General features: G+C 35.1%; 1 protein-coding gene across 9 annotated transcripts in view; it reads right to left on the reverse strand.

Moving 5' to 3' along the window:
• GRM8 (glutamate metabotropic receptor 8) overlaps positions 1–17,884 on the reverse strand; it is a 355,903-nt gene that overhangs the window by 273,253 nt on the left and 64,766 nt on the right. For all 9 annotated transcript variants that reach the window (XM_065048889.1, XM_065048888.1, XM_065048885.1 and 6 more), the window contains one exon: positions 10,559–10,775. In XM_065048889.1, the coding sequence (XP_064904961.1) occupies positions 10,559–10,775 (217 nt within the window). The remainder of the gene's footprint in view (positions 1–10,558; positions 10,776–17,884) is intronic.

Raw genomic sequence — 17,884 nt, forward strand, 5'->3', positions numbered from 1 at the left:
AGACTCCAAGTTTCATTTAGGGCTAATCTAATACCTGAAATACTTTAGTTCACAGTTACATGGGTTTTCTATGTGATTGAGTAAGTGGCTTCATGTACAATTGGATGAAAATAAGAATTCAACTTAGGACATGTTGAAACTTACTAACCTTCACCTTCAAACTACCAGCACTATTACCTCAAGTAACAGACAGTATGATGCTACATAAGTGGGAAATCTATGAGTTTAAAATACCTTGAAGAATAAATGCATTCAGGAGCACCATATAATTATAGAAGATACATTAAGGTAAGTTCAAATCTCTCTGCATTCTGTTATTATTTTTGCTTAAATAGAAAGTAACAGTAGATACTACCAATACAGATATATCAGCCTTGCATATAGAATATTAAGTTCATATGACAGTTTTTAGAAGAAAGACTTAGGAACTTGAAATCAATAGGCAGAAATTAGGGCCTGGGGAGAGAGACTCCTAAGGATCAAAAACAGTGAATGGAGAGAAACAGGCAAAATCCAGCACTGGGAAAAGCTAACAAATGTATACTCTACAACTGCCTACTAGGGCTTGGTTTGTATAACACAATGTTCTTCAAAAAAGGGAGTGGGAGGCTACTGAGCAGAACGATTGAAAAATCTGAAGAGGGTATAAAATTATTTGAAATAAACAACAGCAGAGAGAGGAGACAGAGTATTCACAAAGCTAGATGAACAGGTATACCATAGAAAAATACTAGACAAATGCAAAGGAGCACACACTGGCAGGAATACCTGGAATTGTTCACACACATCATTGAGTTCTAAATCAGCTGTAGCCATTTGTTAATAAACCTTGAGTGTCAGAACAGGTAGCTTTTGGAAATAATTTTCTTGATACTCAGCAGCCAATGAAAAAAGCTTACAATTTGTCAGGATGTATAAAGAATGGGGCTTAGAATAAAAATGAGATTACAATGACACTACATAAATCAATAGTAAGGCTTTACTTGGAGTATTCAGTCATGGCTACACAGCTTAACAGAGATGTAAATGAAATAATTGATCCAGAAACTGACAACAAAATATATTAAACTGCAGTTACTTCATATCTTATAACCTAGAGCTAAAATAAGTAAGAGAACATGCTATGAAAGAGATTAACTGGATTCTCCTCCATGCCATCCATAGCATCAAAGCAAGAGGAGATCTAATGAGTGAGGTTAACATGATGACAAGAAGAAATCATAACATTTATGAATTTTCATGCTTTGGGAAATCTAAGCATCAACCACTAAATACCTCAGAACCATGTTTGGATAGGTAATTCTGCCAGTGATTGTTAAGAAAGATTTTGGTATCTTTCTCTTGCATTTAATTGGGACCACCACTGGACGCAAGATATTGACTGGTAGTTTCTGACTCAGTCTGACAATTCCAGTGCTTCCTTGTTTAGACTGCAGTCACAGATCATGAAAGAGCTGATACTAAGAGTATATACTAATATTCAATTGTGAGGCATTTCTCACACATGATTTTAAGAGCTACAGTTCTCCAGGTAGAAAGCAAAACTGCAAAAATGTTAAATGTTTAAAACCAGTACGAACAATCTAAAGACAGAAGGAAATATTTCTGAGCAAACTCAAGAGCCAGGAAATTCTCTTTACCAGGTATAACTTCCTAATATGAATGAGGCTTCTGACTCCAGCCTAGTGAAGCACAAGCAGAAATCAAAATTCAGATACCGTGAATCCTTTGACGTGTTAACAAAAAAGAACATGTAAATACAGCCCAAGCCCATGTCATTATGCCCCTTCCTGTCACCTTGGCTTGAATGGTGCTGTTAAGTACAAGCTTTCCTTATGAAATCCATTAAATCCATCAAATGTTAAGCTGGCAAAGTTCACTCACACAGACTCTGATCAAGGATATGCTATGGTCTGCAGATTTGATCCCTGATTCAAGTTGGACTCATTCATTTGCACCACTGAAATTCCAAGGGTGCCATGCTTGAAGCTTGTATGAGAACAAGCTTTCTGAAGAAGTGACAATAACAGAAGTTTGTTATGGGCTTTGTTTTGGTTTTGTTTTGCTGGTTTGGGTTTGTTTGGTTGGTTGGTTTAAAAAAAAAAAAAAAAATTAAAAGAAAATATTAAAAAGAGCTCTTAGTTTCTGATAAAGGAAGAAAAAAACTCACTCGTAGAATCTGTGAAGTTTCTAGGACTTATTGTTGACACATTGTGGTTTTTTTTTTTGTTTTGTTTTATTGTTTTGTTTAAAAAAAAAAATAAACACAACCACAATAGAAAATAGGCTGTCAAAATGTTTCCCACAGTTCTCCTCTATCTTGCATAACAGTAAAATCATAACGCAAAACCCAAACATAAGCAGCTTTATTCAGATTGTAAATCATATTGTGTGCCCTTGTTGTTTTCCCTTCTAGTATCCCCTTTACAAATACTTTCACACACACAAGAATATCCACTGGGATTAACTCTGTTGAAATCGACTTCCTGTTAAAGGGATTGTGTGAAATTTGGTCATAAACAACAAGAATGGCTACATTTTGATTCAGATGTTTTCTAAGTTTTCTTTCACAGGAGTTTTTTCATTATGTGTGAATTATTTGCTCTGGGACTCTTTCTGAGCAAAAGATAGTCACAGAATCTAAGAGAAGCTACAGGCTCTACAGTAATAAACACTAATACACAGAACAGCAGTGCTTGAGAAATTTCATTTCTGTCATTACAACAATCTGACAGTATATTAATATCTACATATTTACCCTACCTTTTATTTCAGAAATGTTAATAATAGTTTATATGTCCAGAAAGCAACCTTATAATTGTAGTTTAAATAATTATTTCTAAAGTGGGCAGAATATTTTGTAGTGAACTTCCTTTTAGAAAGATTTCTCTCATTGATTTAAACCCCAAGTAAATACATCATTATCCCTAGTATTTTTTAAATGCTCATTCACTTCTGATATTAAAAAATACAACTTACATCTTATTTTTAATTGTTTCCTTTAAACTACTGACTTCACTTTATAGACACTTAAACCAGTAATCCTCAACCACTATTGCAAAGAGTTCTGTATTTGAAAAACCATTTCATGAAAATGTATATTCGTTATGAACACCACACTATATTTGAACAAAACTATGCTTTTAATAAGTTTTCTTTCCTAAATTAACATCAATATATTTGTAGTTTTGTTTGCATTTTTACATTTGAAAATCTTGAACTAGATGTCATGACTAAGTTAAAAGGATCTACAGACAAGCCTTTACACTTAGAGCACTGCTGAAATAAAACTTTGTTTCCAGGACATTTTCAATATTATTTTAATTTGTGCCTACAACCAATGCAAATATCTGGTGTTCTCATGAATTAAAAAGAAAGAGAAAAAGTCATATAGTCCAATGACTTCTATAGTACTTACAGGATTAATTTAAATTACGTTAGAATACACATAAAGGTACAGAAGTCCTCCATAATACAATGAGCTTTTAACTTTTATTTTTCAGAGTTATTTTTCAGAGTTTCTTAATGTTCTAAATTCACCACAGTAGGCATCATTGGTCCTTGCTCTGAGGAGCTTATTTGTCTCAGGTCTCCAAAAGTTGACAGCTATAAGCAAAATGAAATCAGCCTCAGTCTCAGAACATATTGAATACTACAGCTATTTGGTAATTGTACCATATAAAAGTAAGTAATGAACTCAGCCTTAAGCACAGTTCACATCCCAACTGGTATCAGACAATAAATATCAGTGGGTAAAACCAGAAGGTGTGAGGTCTTCCTACTCTGAGCCTTATTGGCAGCCTCAGGGATAACCTCCTGTGCATTTAATCCTTTGTTAAACCACATGAGATTCAGGGAAGTATTCACTGACTTCTTTCAGTTTCAAGCACATACAGGAGTCTCTATTTCTTGCCCAGGACTTCTTTCCAGAATCAAATTGCAAACCACCTCTTGTGGAATAAAAATAATGTGTACAAATAGAGGAACAAGAGGAATTCTTTAGCGTACAAGCATATCCCTTGTAACATAGGGAGGGTGTCTATCTCTATTTCCAGACTAAAGCCTCATTTGGACCCCTTTTGCCAACTCTCGTAACTACTTAGTTCACTTCAGAAGTATTAAAGTATAATGATGGTTTCAAATGCAACAACGTTGCTTAGAATACCCATGAAAATATTATATTGTCTGTAAATTACTTAGGCTCCTTTGTAACTAATTCTGGCATTTTTTCATCATGATACCTTAAAAGCACCCTTATGGGAGATATTATTGCTTGAATTGGCCACAAGAAATCTGAACAGAGTACAACTCTTTCAAGCTTATCAGCAAAACTGTGCCACACTGGTTAAGGAAGAAAGGTTGGCTATCTAAGTTTTTTCAGTACAGTCCACTGTACAGTACATACTCTTTGGGACAGGTACAAAACCCAATTCTACAGAAGCTTTCTGCCTTCTTTTCGCCCCTCCAGTGTAGCTAGTGAGCTCTCTACAGGATAAAAAGTGACCCAACTAACTGACTGAAGGAGAAACCCTCAAGAGGTATGAAAGATAAAGGAGTCCCTCTTTCAAGAATCACTGGAGGGTCAGAGAGCACCCCAGGAAGTGACCCTGTGTGTTTACTGCTCCAAGATACCTTCCTAACACTATAGAGAAAAAAACATATAGCTAAAGCTGAAGAATATCATGTTGATTAGCACCACTGAGAGAAATGTAAATGGTTGTTCATTATAAATCCATGAAAATTACACTATTCTTTATCAGGTACTAATTAGAACAAATATTAAAATCCATTGGAATAATTTTCCATCTTTTTTAATATTAATACACCTACCATCTGATTTTTGTAATTTTTCAAACATTACTTTAAAGCTCCTGTAGCCAATTATATAGTGTTATTATTAATTATCATTTGCAGCTTGAAATACAGTGTTTTCAATAAAGTTCAGCTGCATAATATAAAGTAAAACTTAAAATTGAATTAAACTGTTTGCCCTTGGTGAGGTTATGTTAGAATATTATTAGTTGTGAAAATCAACTTATTAAGCTTGAAACCAGTCTTTAAAACAGAAATGTCTCTGGAGAAAAGGTTACATTTCACATATTGTATTTCTTTAGTCTTCGTGTTGCAAGATTTTTTTTAATCTTCTATTAAATAACATCTTGGGAAAAGGGACCAAAAAAAGAAGCTTATTCATCAGCTTACTTAACATGATAAAAACAGCTTTAGCTTTAAATCAAAGGTGTACAAAGATTTCTGCAGGAAATGTGAATTAATCTTAACAGCAACCTATCTTATTTATTCTAAATCAACAGTGAATAATCTAAGTAGAGAGAAAACATTACACGCCTTTCAGTTTTATTTTTCTGCTCAACCCATCCTCCCCACCTCCCACTAAATTTTCACTTTATCCATTGAAAACTTCAGACACCCATAAGATATTAAAGGTAAAAAGTAATCCAATAATTTGGAGAAATCAAAGATCCAATGCACAACTGTAGACAAAAAAAAATGACAAGAGACAAAGATGACCTAAGAACTATGTCAAAGAAATGTCACAGACATGTAAACAAAATGTAACTAAATGTGCTGAAGTCTGAAACCATTTAAATAAAGCTACTGTAGCATTCATTCAGTATATGTATTCATTACACTGAGGTATATAGTTATCAATGTGACTGCAAAGGTACAATAGCATGAAGGATTGTAAAGTTACTGCAGCCCCTTGTCAGAAAAATGCTATTAACCGCAATATACCAGCATAAGGGAAGTAGGTAAAACTACAAAACATTGTTGCTAAAAACAGGCATTCAAGAGTACATGCTGATATTAAGTACACTGTTCTCTTCTGAGGTAAAGCTGTTTTGAAGTTGTGTCATTTTGACTCAAGGATCTGGTCCTAAATCCTCTTTGCTGTCTCCTTTATGCTTCTGGTAAGACATACAAAACCAACTTACAAGGAAAAAAGGGTCAAGCAATGCTAAAGTTTCTCACCTGTTCTTAGTGATCTGCTACAATTCCTTTCCTTTATCATTTTTATCTCCTCTTATCATAGTTTCATAAGTATTTCACTGCCAGCACCCATCAGTGCTTGTATGAATTTTTTCATTGACCACTAGTGGAGATAAAATCTGTCACGTAGCATTTCATTTACTGTTTGTGGATTTGTTACATTTTCCAGTACAAACATTGCACTGACTGAGCAAGTACTCTGACCCCAGAGAATTTTCTGAACAAAATGATTTTGTGTTCTGTAAAAAGCGTGAAAAGGATCCCATGATTTTCTCTCTGATGGTAAATTCATTTGGTATCTAATAGCAGAGGGAATGAACCATTAAAAGAAATCTAATTAGGAACGTTCCAACATTTATTTTGTCAAACATCATTAGCAGCAGAGTAAATAGAAGAGCAATATGCAGCATGACAGTTAATGAGGACTTTGTAAAATGTGCTTCCTTCTTTCCCCTTTTTAGTTTCTCTTGGTGAGTCAAGTCTCAGTTTAATGATTAAATTCTTAAGCGTTATCATTTTGTATTAATTTATTCCTTTGACCAATGTACCCAAATGATTTGATAACAATGCCAAAATTATTATAATGATATCATTGATTAACTATGTAATGGGAGTAGAAAATACTGTAAATTTAATCATTGTCCTCAAACAATAATGTATGGAAGAATGTGTTGGAATAAGTACCATTTCCTATTCTCCTTACAATGACTGTCATGCAAAATATTTAATTTCCAGCTATGCTTTGTCCCAGACAGGATCTTTGTCATTAAAATGAGAGCAGATTTTGATATGCACTATATTCTGTGACATGTCAGGGTGGCACCACTTTGACCTTTTCAGTATTCCACATTCTATTTGAAAGCCTGTTCCTTCCTTTCTATTTCTGTTACTTATCAAGAAATAGAAGTTGGATGGAGCAAATCAAACTGGAAATAAGAGGTAAGAAATCAAGTTCGTGACAAGTACATAAAATTAATGTCTACTTTAAAAATATTTAGAACCCACTCCTTAATACTTAAGTAACTGGAGAAACTTTGAACAAAAACAAAACAAACAAACACACAAACAAACAAAACCAACAACAACAGAACACAAAATCTTTCCTCCTTATATTTTCAAAACTGCTGTCCCACATGTCCTCTCAGGCACTGAATTTTTTTCAGAAATTAATATATCAATTTATTTTACATACTTTCCTCAAATTTATTGCTTTCCATTATGTTTATGTTCACATTTCATTTTGCTTCCAGTCATTGGTTACTTATCTTAAACAGGATGCAAAGTACTCAGAAAGGAGTTGAGCTGTCCTGTGTATTTGTATGCCAGCAGCATAAGGGAAGCAATGTCCTGATTAAGTTCTCTTAACACACAGCTTATTAACATAGAGCTGGTAAGTTTTGCTCTTTTCTGTGCAGTCTTACACTATGTAATGACTTTTATAGACCTGCCTAGACTCTACAGTCTCAGACCTCATAATTAGATGCTATTCAAACTTTCCATTTTAAAAGCATTTTCAGCTCTGTGGTTTAGGTGAAAAGCCTGAGGACAGTAGACAGATAATAGAATCAGACTGGAGGGGACATTAAGAAATCATCCAATGCACATCCCAGCCCCAAGGAAGAACTATGTACCCTTACACAATCCCTGTGTTTTTCTAATGTGTGCTCCAAGATCCTTGACGATGGAGGCTCCAAAGTGTCCCCAGGCAAGCTGGTCTAATGCTTTCATGTCTTAACCATTACAAAGGAGTTTCTCCACCTCTAAACAGAATCATGCTAGAGATTAATTCCACCTGTTCACATACACACTGTTTGGATGAACAAGTGGTCCTCCACTTTTCTGTAAAAGCTATTTGTCTGTTTGAAAACATTTTCCATCACATTTCCTTCCTATTGAGTTCTTCAGGTTGACTAACCACCTTGCTCAGTCTATCCTGACAGGGCACCTTTTCAAGATTTGTGATTGTTTTTGTTCTTGCTTGTGGAGCCTCTTCCCTTTTGTGAAGTGAGGGTCAAAACCTGTACTGAGCCAAAATGGGGTTTCAAAACTGTCAGGCAAATTGAAGGATTACTCAGTTTTACAGATGGTATGCCTGCCTGCATGTTCCAGTAAAATGTGTGGAATATAGGCAAGTTATAATTTACCGTCATGCTCAAATAATTTTTTGAAACAACATTTTTGACCAGTCTTTCTGTATTTCTCATTGTATGGATCCTTTATCAGAAGCACAACGCCTTGCACTTGTCTCTTAAATTGCATACTATTTTTTCAGATCATATCTTCAGTTTTGGATTCTAAGAAACCCTGCTAATACACTCATAGTCCTTTCCAGATTGAAGTCACCTCCAGATTTCACAAGCATATCCTTCATTCCAAGTCCATCTTCACTAAACATGAAAATATTGGCTAGTACGTGATCCAGCATAAACACCTGCCAAATACCACACAAGACATTCTTCCTTTCAAACAGAAAACATTGCTAATTACTCCCTGAGCAAAGTTTTCTAAATAGGTTTTCATCCAGCCTATGATATTTTCACCTAGATCACCATTCCCAAATTTGCTCAGGAGAATACTCTGTGCAACAGTTGACATAACACTACTAAATATCAAGAGATATCAAGTGCTTCTTCTCCATCTCTAAAGCTGTTATCCTGTCAGAGAAAATCATTAGATGGTTTTGATACTATTTGTTCCTGACAATTCTACACTGGCTACTGATCATATCTCTGTGGTTACATATGGTTCACCCAATTACTTATTTCAACATTTTTCTAGGGATTAAAAAATATTTGTCTGTCCTGCCTCTCCTCTGCATTCTTTCTCCAGAACCATTCAAGTCCCTGGTTTCCATAAGAGTTGTCAAATTTCTATGAGCACAGAGTTTATCAATATCGAATAGTCTAGTAGATAACATAAGTCAGAAGGGGGGGGGGGGGGGGTGGGAAACAAAAAAACACAAATCACCACTATTTATTCTTTTGGGTATTACAAAGACCTTCTAACATTTAGGACAGCTATTAATGATTTTAATTGCTTTGGATTCACAATTGTATTAATAATATTTATTTAATTAATCCTATTAATATTTATCAGATGACAATTGTCTTTTTTTATTCTGGGATCGATCGAGATCCAAGTGACAAACTCAAGTCTTTGTGATTATAATGAAATCGCAGTTGTTGTTCTTGGATCCATCTGAAGAACTCATATTTCTAGAAATGGGAAATGATAAAGTCCTGGGCACTTTATTTATTTGTTTACTTTCAGAACTCAGCAGAACTAGCTGGGTTGCAGATGGTTTCAAGAAAAAGTGATTTTCAGTCAATGAACTGCTCAGTGAATGTCTGGGGCAGCCAATGTATTCTCTGCTGGATTTGACACAATAGATAAACTGTCTCTTTTAGATACAAACTGTGGAAGAGTTATCTATGCCTTTGCTAACTCCAGATCAAACCATTGCACTGTAGTCAGCTGTAGCTGACTACATGAAGATATCTAGGATCTGACAACACTGATTATAAGCTAGAAACAGAATTTATTAGTTAACCAATCAAGCATATTATACACACTAGTTCCCTAATGGCAGGAATCAGTGCATTTTTGTCTTACTGCCAAATTGTTGTAGTAATCAGTAACCTTTATGGTTCAAGCATAAGTACCTGAGACACACATGCACCTTCTTCCTATATGATTGAGGTGGTCTCTATATTTACATGTGGTTATTGAAAATGGAAGATATTAACATATTTTCTCACTCAAGCTGGTTTGAAAGAACCAGAGTTCATATGTACAGGCCCTGACAGTCAAATCCAGTAGATTAATTGAGGCTTTCCGAGGAAAGCTGTTGGCATTTTTTTAATTGTTTTTGAGAGGATATTATTTTGTGTCATTTAACACTGTACTTAGTGAAAGACCAATTCTGCCCTCTTTCAAACCACCTGCTACTCATAATTTTATTCCTTGTTGTCCAAAACCTACTGCAACTGAGAAATAGCCATTTTTTCAGGCCAGAAATAACTATATAAGTGTGGGAAATGAGCAAATAAATAAAAATAACAATAAAAAAAAGGGTGGACCTAAATAAACTTGCCATAATAATATCTGTATTTATACAGCACATTTAATCCTGAAGAAAATATAACAAGGGCATGTCTTTGTACTTCCCAGATTTTTGTTGTTCTTTTTCAAATTCATCAAAATTAAAACCCTGACATCTATCAGTGCTGGAACATGGAAAACGAGATCTCATTGGATTATGATTTTCGTAAGCTAAATCAATTGCATCTTCTCAAATCTGGCTGGAGTTCCCCTGTTCCAAAAGGGGCAAGAGACACACATTTTTTGCCTTTCTCAGGACCTCTTCTTGAATTACTGCCAGAACTGTTACCTTGGCAGATGCACGAGCAGAAAAAACATCCATAACATACATTTGAGTCCAGGTAACATGACATAAGTGTTCTGATCACACGCATAGACCAAGGCAGAGCTCAGTGATGCTCTGCAACCCAGCAGCTATAAATACAAAACCTGATAAACATACACTCACCAATTTCTCTGGAGATTTGGGTAAATGCCTCCACTCCACTTTCCCCATAATTGCCTTCGGAAGCCAGCGTTGAGACATAGTTCCACCCAAGGGCTGTCACAATGTCAACCATGGCCTGTGCTTGGTAGGAGTCTGGTGGGACAACTCGAGAGAAGAAGTCATACCTGGTGTTATCACTCAGTTCTGGAGCTGTAGATGCATAGCTGATTTGAGGTATCTGCAAATCCAATGACAAGTCATTAAAGCCAATATAATATCTTCTCACACTATATGCTTGTATGTTTGAAAGGCTTAAAATAGAATATGCCCAAGCATTGTGCAGAATGGAATATCTTGTTTTAATTACATCAGCTGATCAAAAAACATTTCAGATTTTATAAAATATCAGTCAAGTCTTATTGTATAACACTCTCACCAAGAAATAATGCACTCTGCTTTTCTCCAGATGTCATGATTCTTGACATTTAAGTGTAACAACTTCTTTTTTGATCCTGGCTCTGATAGGGACAGGTGAAGAAAGAAAAGGGGAAAAAAAAAAAAAAAAAAGGAATTCTTACTATTACTACAGAAGATGAAAAGGTCAGTTTTGATGACTGTGATTCTTAAGAATGTTACACTCAAATTTGACAAGTAAAAGTAGATTATTTCCATTTCATTGTTTCTTGGTGTACATGCATATGTGCTTTCCCATTTTATTCCTATTTTTCAAGCTCTGTCATAGATTTTTCATTTTCTAGTTTTAATATGGTATTGTGCATGATTTAAGAATAGGAGGCTATGTAGTTAATACCAAATGTTACCTGATGAAAAACCACCAAAAAAAAAAAAGTATTATCTGCATATAGTATACATATAGAGAAGGAGAGACCACAATGGTATTCTTTGTGGAGAAAAAAAAATAATCACCACACCTCACTAAAAATTGAAATATATTTTAAAAATAAACTGTTGTTTTCAGCAGGGGAAAGAAAAATCTAGGGTGATTTTCTTTTAACTCTTGCCTTAAACGTCCAATTGCCTTGTCATTGTCCAGAAGAAGCTGTCCATAAACAATATTCAAATATTCTGAGGCATATTTTGATGCAATAAAGTTTAATTAACATTTATGGTGACTTAAAAGGGGATTTTCTCATTTAAAATTGTAAAACTGATCAAAGAGTCACTAGCTTGAAACGAAAGATACTCCAAATATCACATTGCATTTGCAATCTATATTAATAACAATTGCTTAATTCGCGTCTTACAAAACACAACATAACCTTCAAGAAAGAAATCTGAATAGAGTTCCTAAACTGAACCTGTTGAGAGATGAATTTATCAGTCCCAGATAAGAGCTGATCTCGTAAATGCTCATTGTTACATTAGATGACATAGTAAAAGGTTTCAGTGCAACCCTTAGGTGCTGCAGAGTGCTTTCTCACCAGCACAAAGTAAAACAGGTATTTGAGGCAACTATAAAGGATTCAAAGAGTCCTGTAAAGACAGCACACCTGTAAAGACAGCGTAGACTCCTACCACCTGAAAAAACAGTTTATAGCTTAAGGGATGACAAATTCATTCCTTAGTCAGAAGCAAACAAAATAAACTCTTGCGTATCTTGGTGATATTCTTCTTTAATAAATTTTGTAATAAGGTAAATTCCTCAGGACAAATAATCCAAAATGTTGTAATAATAACAACCAGAGAAAACAGAAAAGAAAAAAAAAAAAAAAAAAGCGATGATTACAGGAAAAAAAAAAAGAGTAAGCTAAAGGTTATATTTCATGGAAATGAGTATTCCTATCATAGCAAAGATCCATCAAGTAAAAATAAAGGAAAAATTGTCCTTACAAAATTTGCCTTTTATAAATTCCCTTTCTTTCAGAAAATGTTTGAAACATCTTTATCTCTTCACAGACAAGAGATTTTGGCCTGTAATAACACAATTATGCACATTTAGAGTGCATATCATTCTCTTGCTAAATTTGCTCTATTACTATCTAAACCAGTAATCTTTTTCCAGACAGAAAAAAATAAAGACAACTTCTGATTTTACTCATTTTGTTCCTCAGTGTGCCATTTCACAAGTTCTGTGGCATTGCTGATTTGCTGAATGTTATTTCATCAACAATGTTCATAAAATCAACACCAGTAAGAGATCTTGTAGTTGGATATTTTGTCATTGAAAATCTTTAAGTCTAGACCACAGAGTCATATCCATTAACTTTCTCAGTTCCTCTTTCTGTTCAGGTGTGAAGTGAATAACAAATACTAGATATGTGTTTGTAGGAGAGCTGTTGGTACAACACAGCAATGAGATGTTTCAGATCAATAGAGATGTTTTATGTACTATGAATATCACTTATTTAGGGCCTTGGAAAATGCAAAGAAGAAATGCTACTTTCCAGCTCTTTGTAGTTCAGGTTCTTCCCTAGAATGGAAGAAAACGGAAAGTAAATACAGTCCAAATCAATACCCTGAAATCACTGGGCACACCTAGTAGGCTTAAATCGTTGCTGTTCTTCAACTTCTGCCAAATTTCACTACCATGAAAGAACAATATGCCATGTAAAAGTAGGGAGACACTCTCCAAATAGCAAGCCATCCTAAGTTTTGAGAAAAATGGTTCAAGCAACAGAATATGTAGTTATTTTCCTTATTACTTTTTGTATACATCCCTAATGATTATACACAACACTTTACATTCAAGAATTTTCTCCCCAAAACTGCAGATCTCCTGCCCAGAAACACCTCATAGATTTCTCTCTGTGAAAGCATTTTACATGAAAGTAAAGAGAACTTCCCTCTTTGCCTGCTTTTAAATGTACATTTGTATACAGAGGGCACTGAAAAATAGCTTGAAAATTTGAGGATTTGGGGTATGTTCCAACAGTTACACAGTTACTGAAAAGACTTGGAACAACATTCAGAGAAATTGTTTGACATGAGGACAAATTGTTAGGATTTAGTGGTTCAATTATCCATGAATGAAATATATATACATTAAAATGTAACAACTCTAGTTATGGACTGTAGGTTTAATAAACCATTTTACATGTCCCCAAGTACATTTTACAAGATAGAGCATAATGCTGTCTAAGCAAGGGAACTGTTATGCTCTATCAATTCAGTAATATGTGTTTTTAAAACTCCCTAAATAGAGACTGCATTTATACTTTAAGTTTCACTGGCCCCTTGAGACAAAAATTTGCATTTTGAAAGAGACCTGTAAAGGAGCTTTATATTTCTTATTCTAGATTTCTCAATCTAAATTTTCAAAATTAAATACAATATGTGTAAAATTTACATTTCATTTAAGGGTTAGATACCTAAGTCAATGGTGGAACCTAAGCCATTAATCTAAGTCATTCTGTTATCCAGTCACTGTCATTAGAAAATGATTCTTCATGATTTAAAGGGAAAAAAAAAGACAAATAAAACCATTGCTGAGGACTAAGTAGACAGGATAAGACTTCAAGATACATTAAAGCAAAAATCAGCAGTCAAGTATAGTCTCTGTTTTTTCTGGATCTTTTTGTATACAATGTCAAGCTGATTTAAAATTTTCTCTGAACACCACCACCTCTCAGAAGATTAGAGAAGGTGGAGCAGTCACTTTCACAACTAACTGTCCACGAAGTGTGACTGTGGCAGCACTTCAAAGGAGGAACAACATCTCTATGTAATATCCACCAAGCATCACTACAAAACAGATTTCTAATCCCTGATGGACAGGGTGCAGACAAGTTCAGAAGTGCCAAAGGCAGCTAACATAACATTTCACTTATTTCAGACAAGTGATAAACTACAGTCAGTCCTCTGTGTGCTGAAAAAAAAGCCACCCGCCACTCCCAAATCCAGGACTAATCACAAGGAAGCATTACCCTGAATATGTGTCATGGGTCCGGTGTTGGGATCCAAACCCAAAAACAGAGTTGTTGTACTGAGGACAGAAGAGTAAATTACATGACCCATGTTTGCCATTCCAGTAAAGCATCTTCACCACAGAAGGCAGCGCTTAGTATGCCTTCTCTTCAATGACAAGCTGCCCAAGTTTTTGGAGAGAAGTTCACTGGAACCTTTTTTATTGAGCTTTCAAACCTGTTTGCATGCTGCACTTGTCATTGTAAAGTATTAGCTGGCCATTTCAAATGCCATCTTCCTTTATACAGCCTTTCAGCTGAAAGCATGATTTGGGAGCAGAGTAGCAGACAGTGAAATGAGCTAAACTCCTAAGAAAAAAGACCTGAGAAAGGAATCACCAGTAATTTTGAACATTACTGATTATTAGTTACAGCAGTAACTGTGCTGTACAGTCACACAGCATAATGGGCTTGAATCACTCACATCTTCAGTTTCACTACCCACTCAGTCCTATCACTACTAACTTTAACATATCAGCTAGCATTTTATTTCCCTTTGACATTCTCTCACCACTGAGCAGTCATTTTTTGGGGGGGAACATTAGCAATAGTACCTTGAAAATAGTAATAACTGTAGCTAACAAACTGAAATCAAGAAATTTTAGGTTAGTGATTGCTCAATATCAACTGGCATTTTACCACCAACTAATACAGCTTGCAAAGGAGTAAAAGTGATTGATATAAAATTTGACTGTAGAAACATGTTTTAAACTTGCTGATATTTTTGAATTTTAAATATCTATCATTAATCATGAATGGCCCTGTCTTTTCAAGATTTTTATTCCCCCTTCCGTACAGTAAAAAAGAGTTCTTTGTGAGTACAAAAAACTCACAGCGGTGAAATGAATCCTTAGGGCCTAGGTATTGAACGGTTGCTGGGTGAGAGCTGAGGTCACTATATTTTAGCTATTAGTCACATTTGTAAACTGCCAGAGCATCATCTTAGCCTGCTTTCGCTTCTGAAAAACATGTTAGCCTGCAATACACTAATGCTAATGACATTCAGGGTAGACATTCAAGATTCAAAAGAGTTTGATGAGGCTTAATAACATCTTACACTATACCAAACAAGATTTTAAAACGTTCTTTTTTGTTACTAACTATAGGAGGAGATGAAATGCACAATGAAACTGCCCATTTCTCTCCACTGACTGTAAAGGGAGCCTGGGAGATTAATTCAACTGTTATACACACATTAGGTAGAACGATACTGTAAGCAGCTACAGGTCTTCTGCTGAATCTCAAAATCCCACTCATTTTGGCTACACATGACTATTAAGACATCTGTGCATTGGCAATGATCAACTTCCTTTTACAATGTCTTCATTCTTCCATCTATGACAAAAACAGAATTGGTCACCCACGCCACGATTAGTGACCTCATTTCATTTATAAACCAACATTAAATAATTCTGGGAAGGTATAACATATTAAGACTCAGTAATGTCATTGAGGATGAGAGATGCCACATTCAATGCTCAGAGCATCTGAGCAGGGTGATACCTTATCAGCTCCACCAGCTACAAACAACCACTCCTTGAGCTGATGTTGTGGAAAAGTTTCAGCATACGAAATTTTCTGATTCAGCCTCTTTTCACAGATTTTACCATCAGGAAGAGTGATCTCTGACAATATATTTTCCCAGTAGATGTATGTATGTATTCACCTATATTTGTAAATGTGTAATTCTAAACTATATTTATTTAGAGGTATACACTCAATGCTTTCTCTGTATATTAAGGGCATTCAACCACAGTATTTATCATGTGTCTAGCAATGCATCTTGTTCAGAAACTACCATAGATTTCAACCCCACTCCCCCAAAGAAAAATAAGTTCACATCAGTTAGAGCAAAAGCAAGAAAAAACAGGTATGCTTTTCACTTAGATGAATACAATTTAAAATGCATTTATTTCAGAAAAGCTTAATAGAATTTAAAAGCTTCAGAAAAGGAAAGAACAAAAGTATCATCTGAAAGCTGCCATTAGCTGATTTCACTTGGAAGACAGGAAATTTTTTAAATCCATTTGAATTATTTCAAGTCATTCTATTTGCAACATATATAATCATGGCAGTTACTGCCAAGGGTGCTTGCAATTCATACACCTAATGATGAGGAGCTAATGATAAGGCATTTTCAAATATTTTGAAAGTTCCTTATAGGTTTGTATGGTTTTTGTGCAAAGATACGGTCTTTGTGATAGAAAGCAGCATAGCTACTGCTACTTTTTTCACCAAACACAGAGACAGAAGTGATCCATCACACCTAAATGTTTCTGAGCTGGGATGGGTAAATTATTTTACTCTTTCTTTTCACTTCCTATTACTCTTTCACTGGCTTTACTTCTGCTGCCATCAGTTACCTTCTGAAGACATATTCCTGAGCAGAATATATCTCCAGTGAGCTGTACTGATCTTTTCTTGAGAAAAGGACACAGCTGAGAGTCAATGCAGTACAGTTCGCTGCCAATAAAATTATTTCTGCAACCATCATAGGTTGGCCTGGTATGTGAAAAGCCACAGAGACAGATGCAATTGCTAGCCTAGTTGCAATATGAGGATAATATCAAACATGCAAATCTCCTCTTTCATGACTGATTTTCTCTTTTTTTTCCTCAACTACAAACACAGTAATTCTCTATCACACCTATTTCTGAGGATATCTCTGGTGATCAAATGGACTAGCAACTGCAGTATTCTGAATAAAATTAATTACCCTAGACAAAGTTATTTCTTATAGTTAATAAACATAGTCATATAGTATCAGATAATGGGATGAAAAAATATTAAATCTCCATTGCATTACATTCTATCCCCATCAGCCAGAAAATGTCTTTCATAGAGTCTAACCAGACATGCTACAGCAAATGTGTTTCAGTTGTGACCTGCTGTGCTGCCCTGGTAGAACAGGATGCGACAAAGGAAGAATGTGTATAATGTAAAGTGTTCAAGTTTGAGAAGTGGTTTCCTTCCAGTGGGTTGAAGTAGGTCAGGGACTCATTATAAGTCATTCCTTTTAATTACACACAAGGGATACTATAGAAGAGAAAAAAATAACGTGATACCACAATCTCAAATCTCATAACAGATGCAGCATCTAAAAAAACAAATTCATGACTCCAGAAAACACGGGTCTTTGTGCTGTGTGATGCACTTTAGGGCAAAAGCATTAAAAGGATATTTAAGCATTACGAACATTTTTACAGCTGAAGCACATCTTGTCACACTGTGCATTGCTATGTAACTCCAGGAGGATGAGAATCTATCTAAGGACAGCTTGAACTGTCATCAGTGTTCTGTGCAAGAGAGTCTATTGATAAATGTTTAACAATGGCATTTTCTCAGTAAGGGAGCTCTATTCTGGTATTTCCACATCATTTTAAATCCTGGGGTTTGCCTCTCTGAAAACCAGTTACATTAAGCA

This window comes from Columba livia, chromosome 1, assembly GCF_036013475.1.
Source record: "Columba livia isolate bColLiv1 breed racing homer chromosome 1, bColLiv1.pat.W.v2, whole genome shotgun sequence".
In the NCBI taxonomy this organism is placed as follows: Eukaryota; Metazoa; Chordata; class Aves; order Columbiformes; family Columbidae; genus Columba; species Columba livia.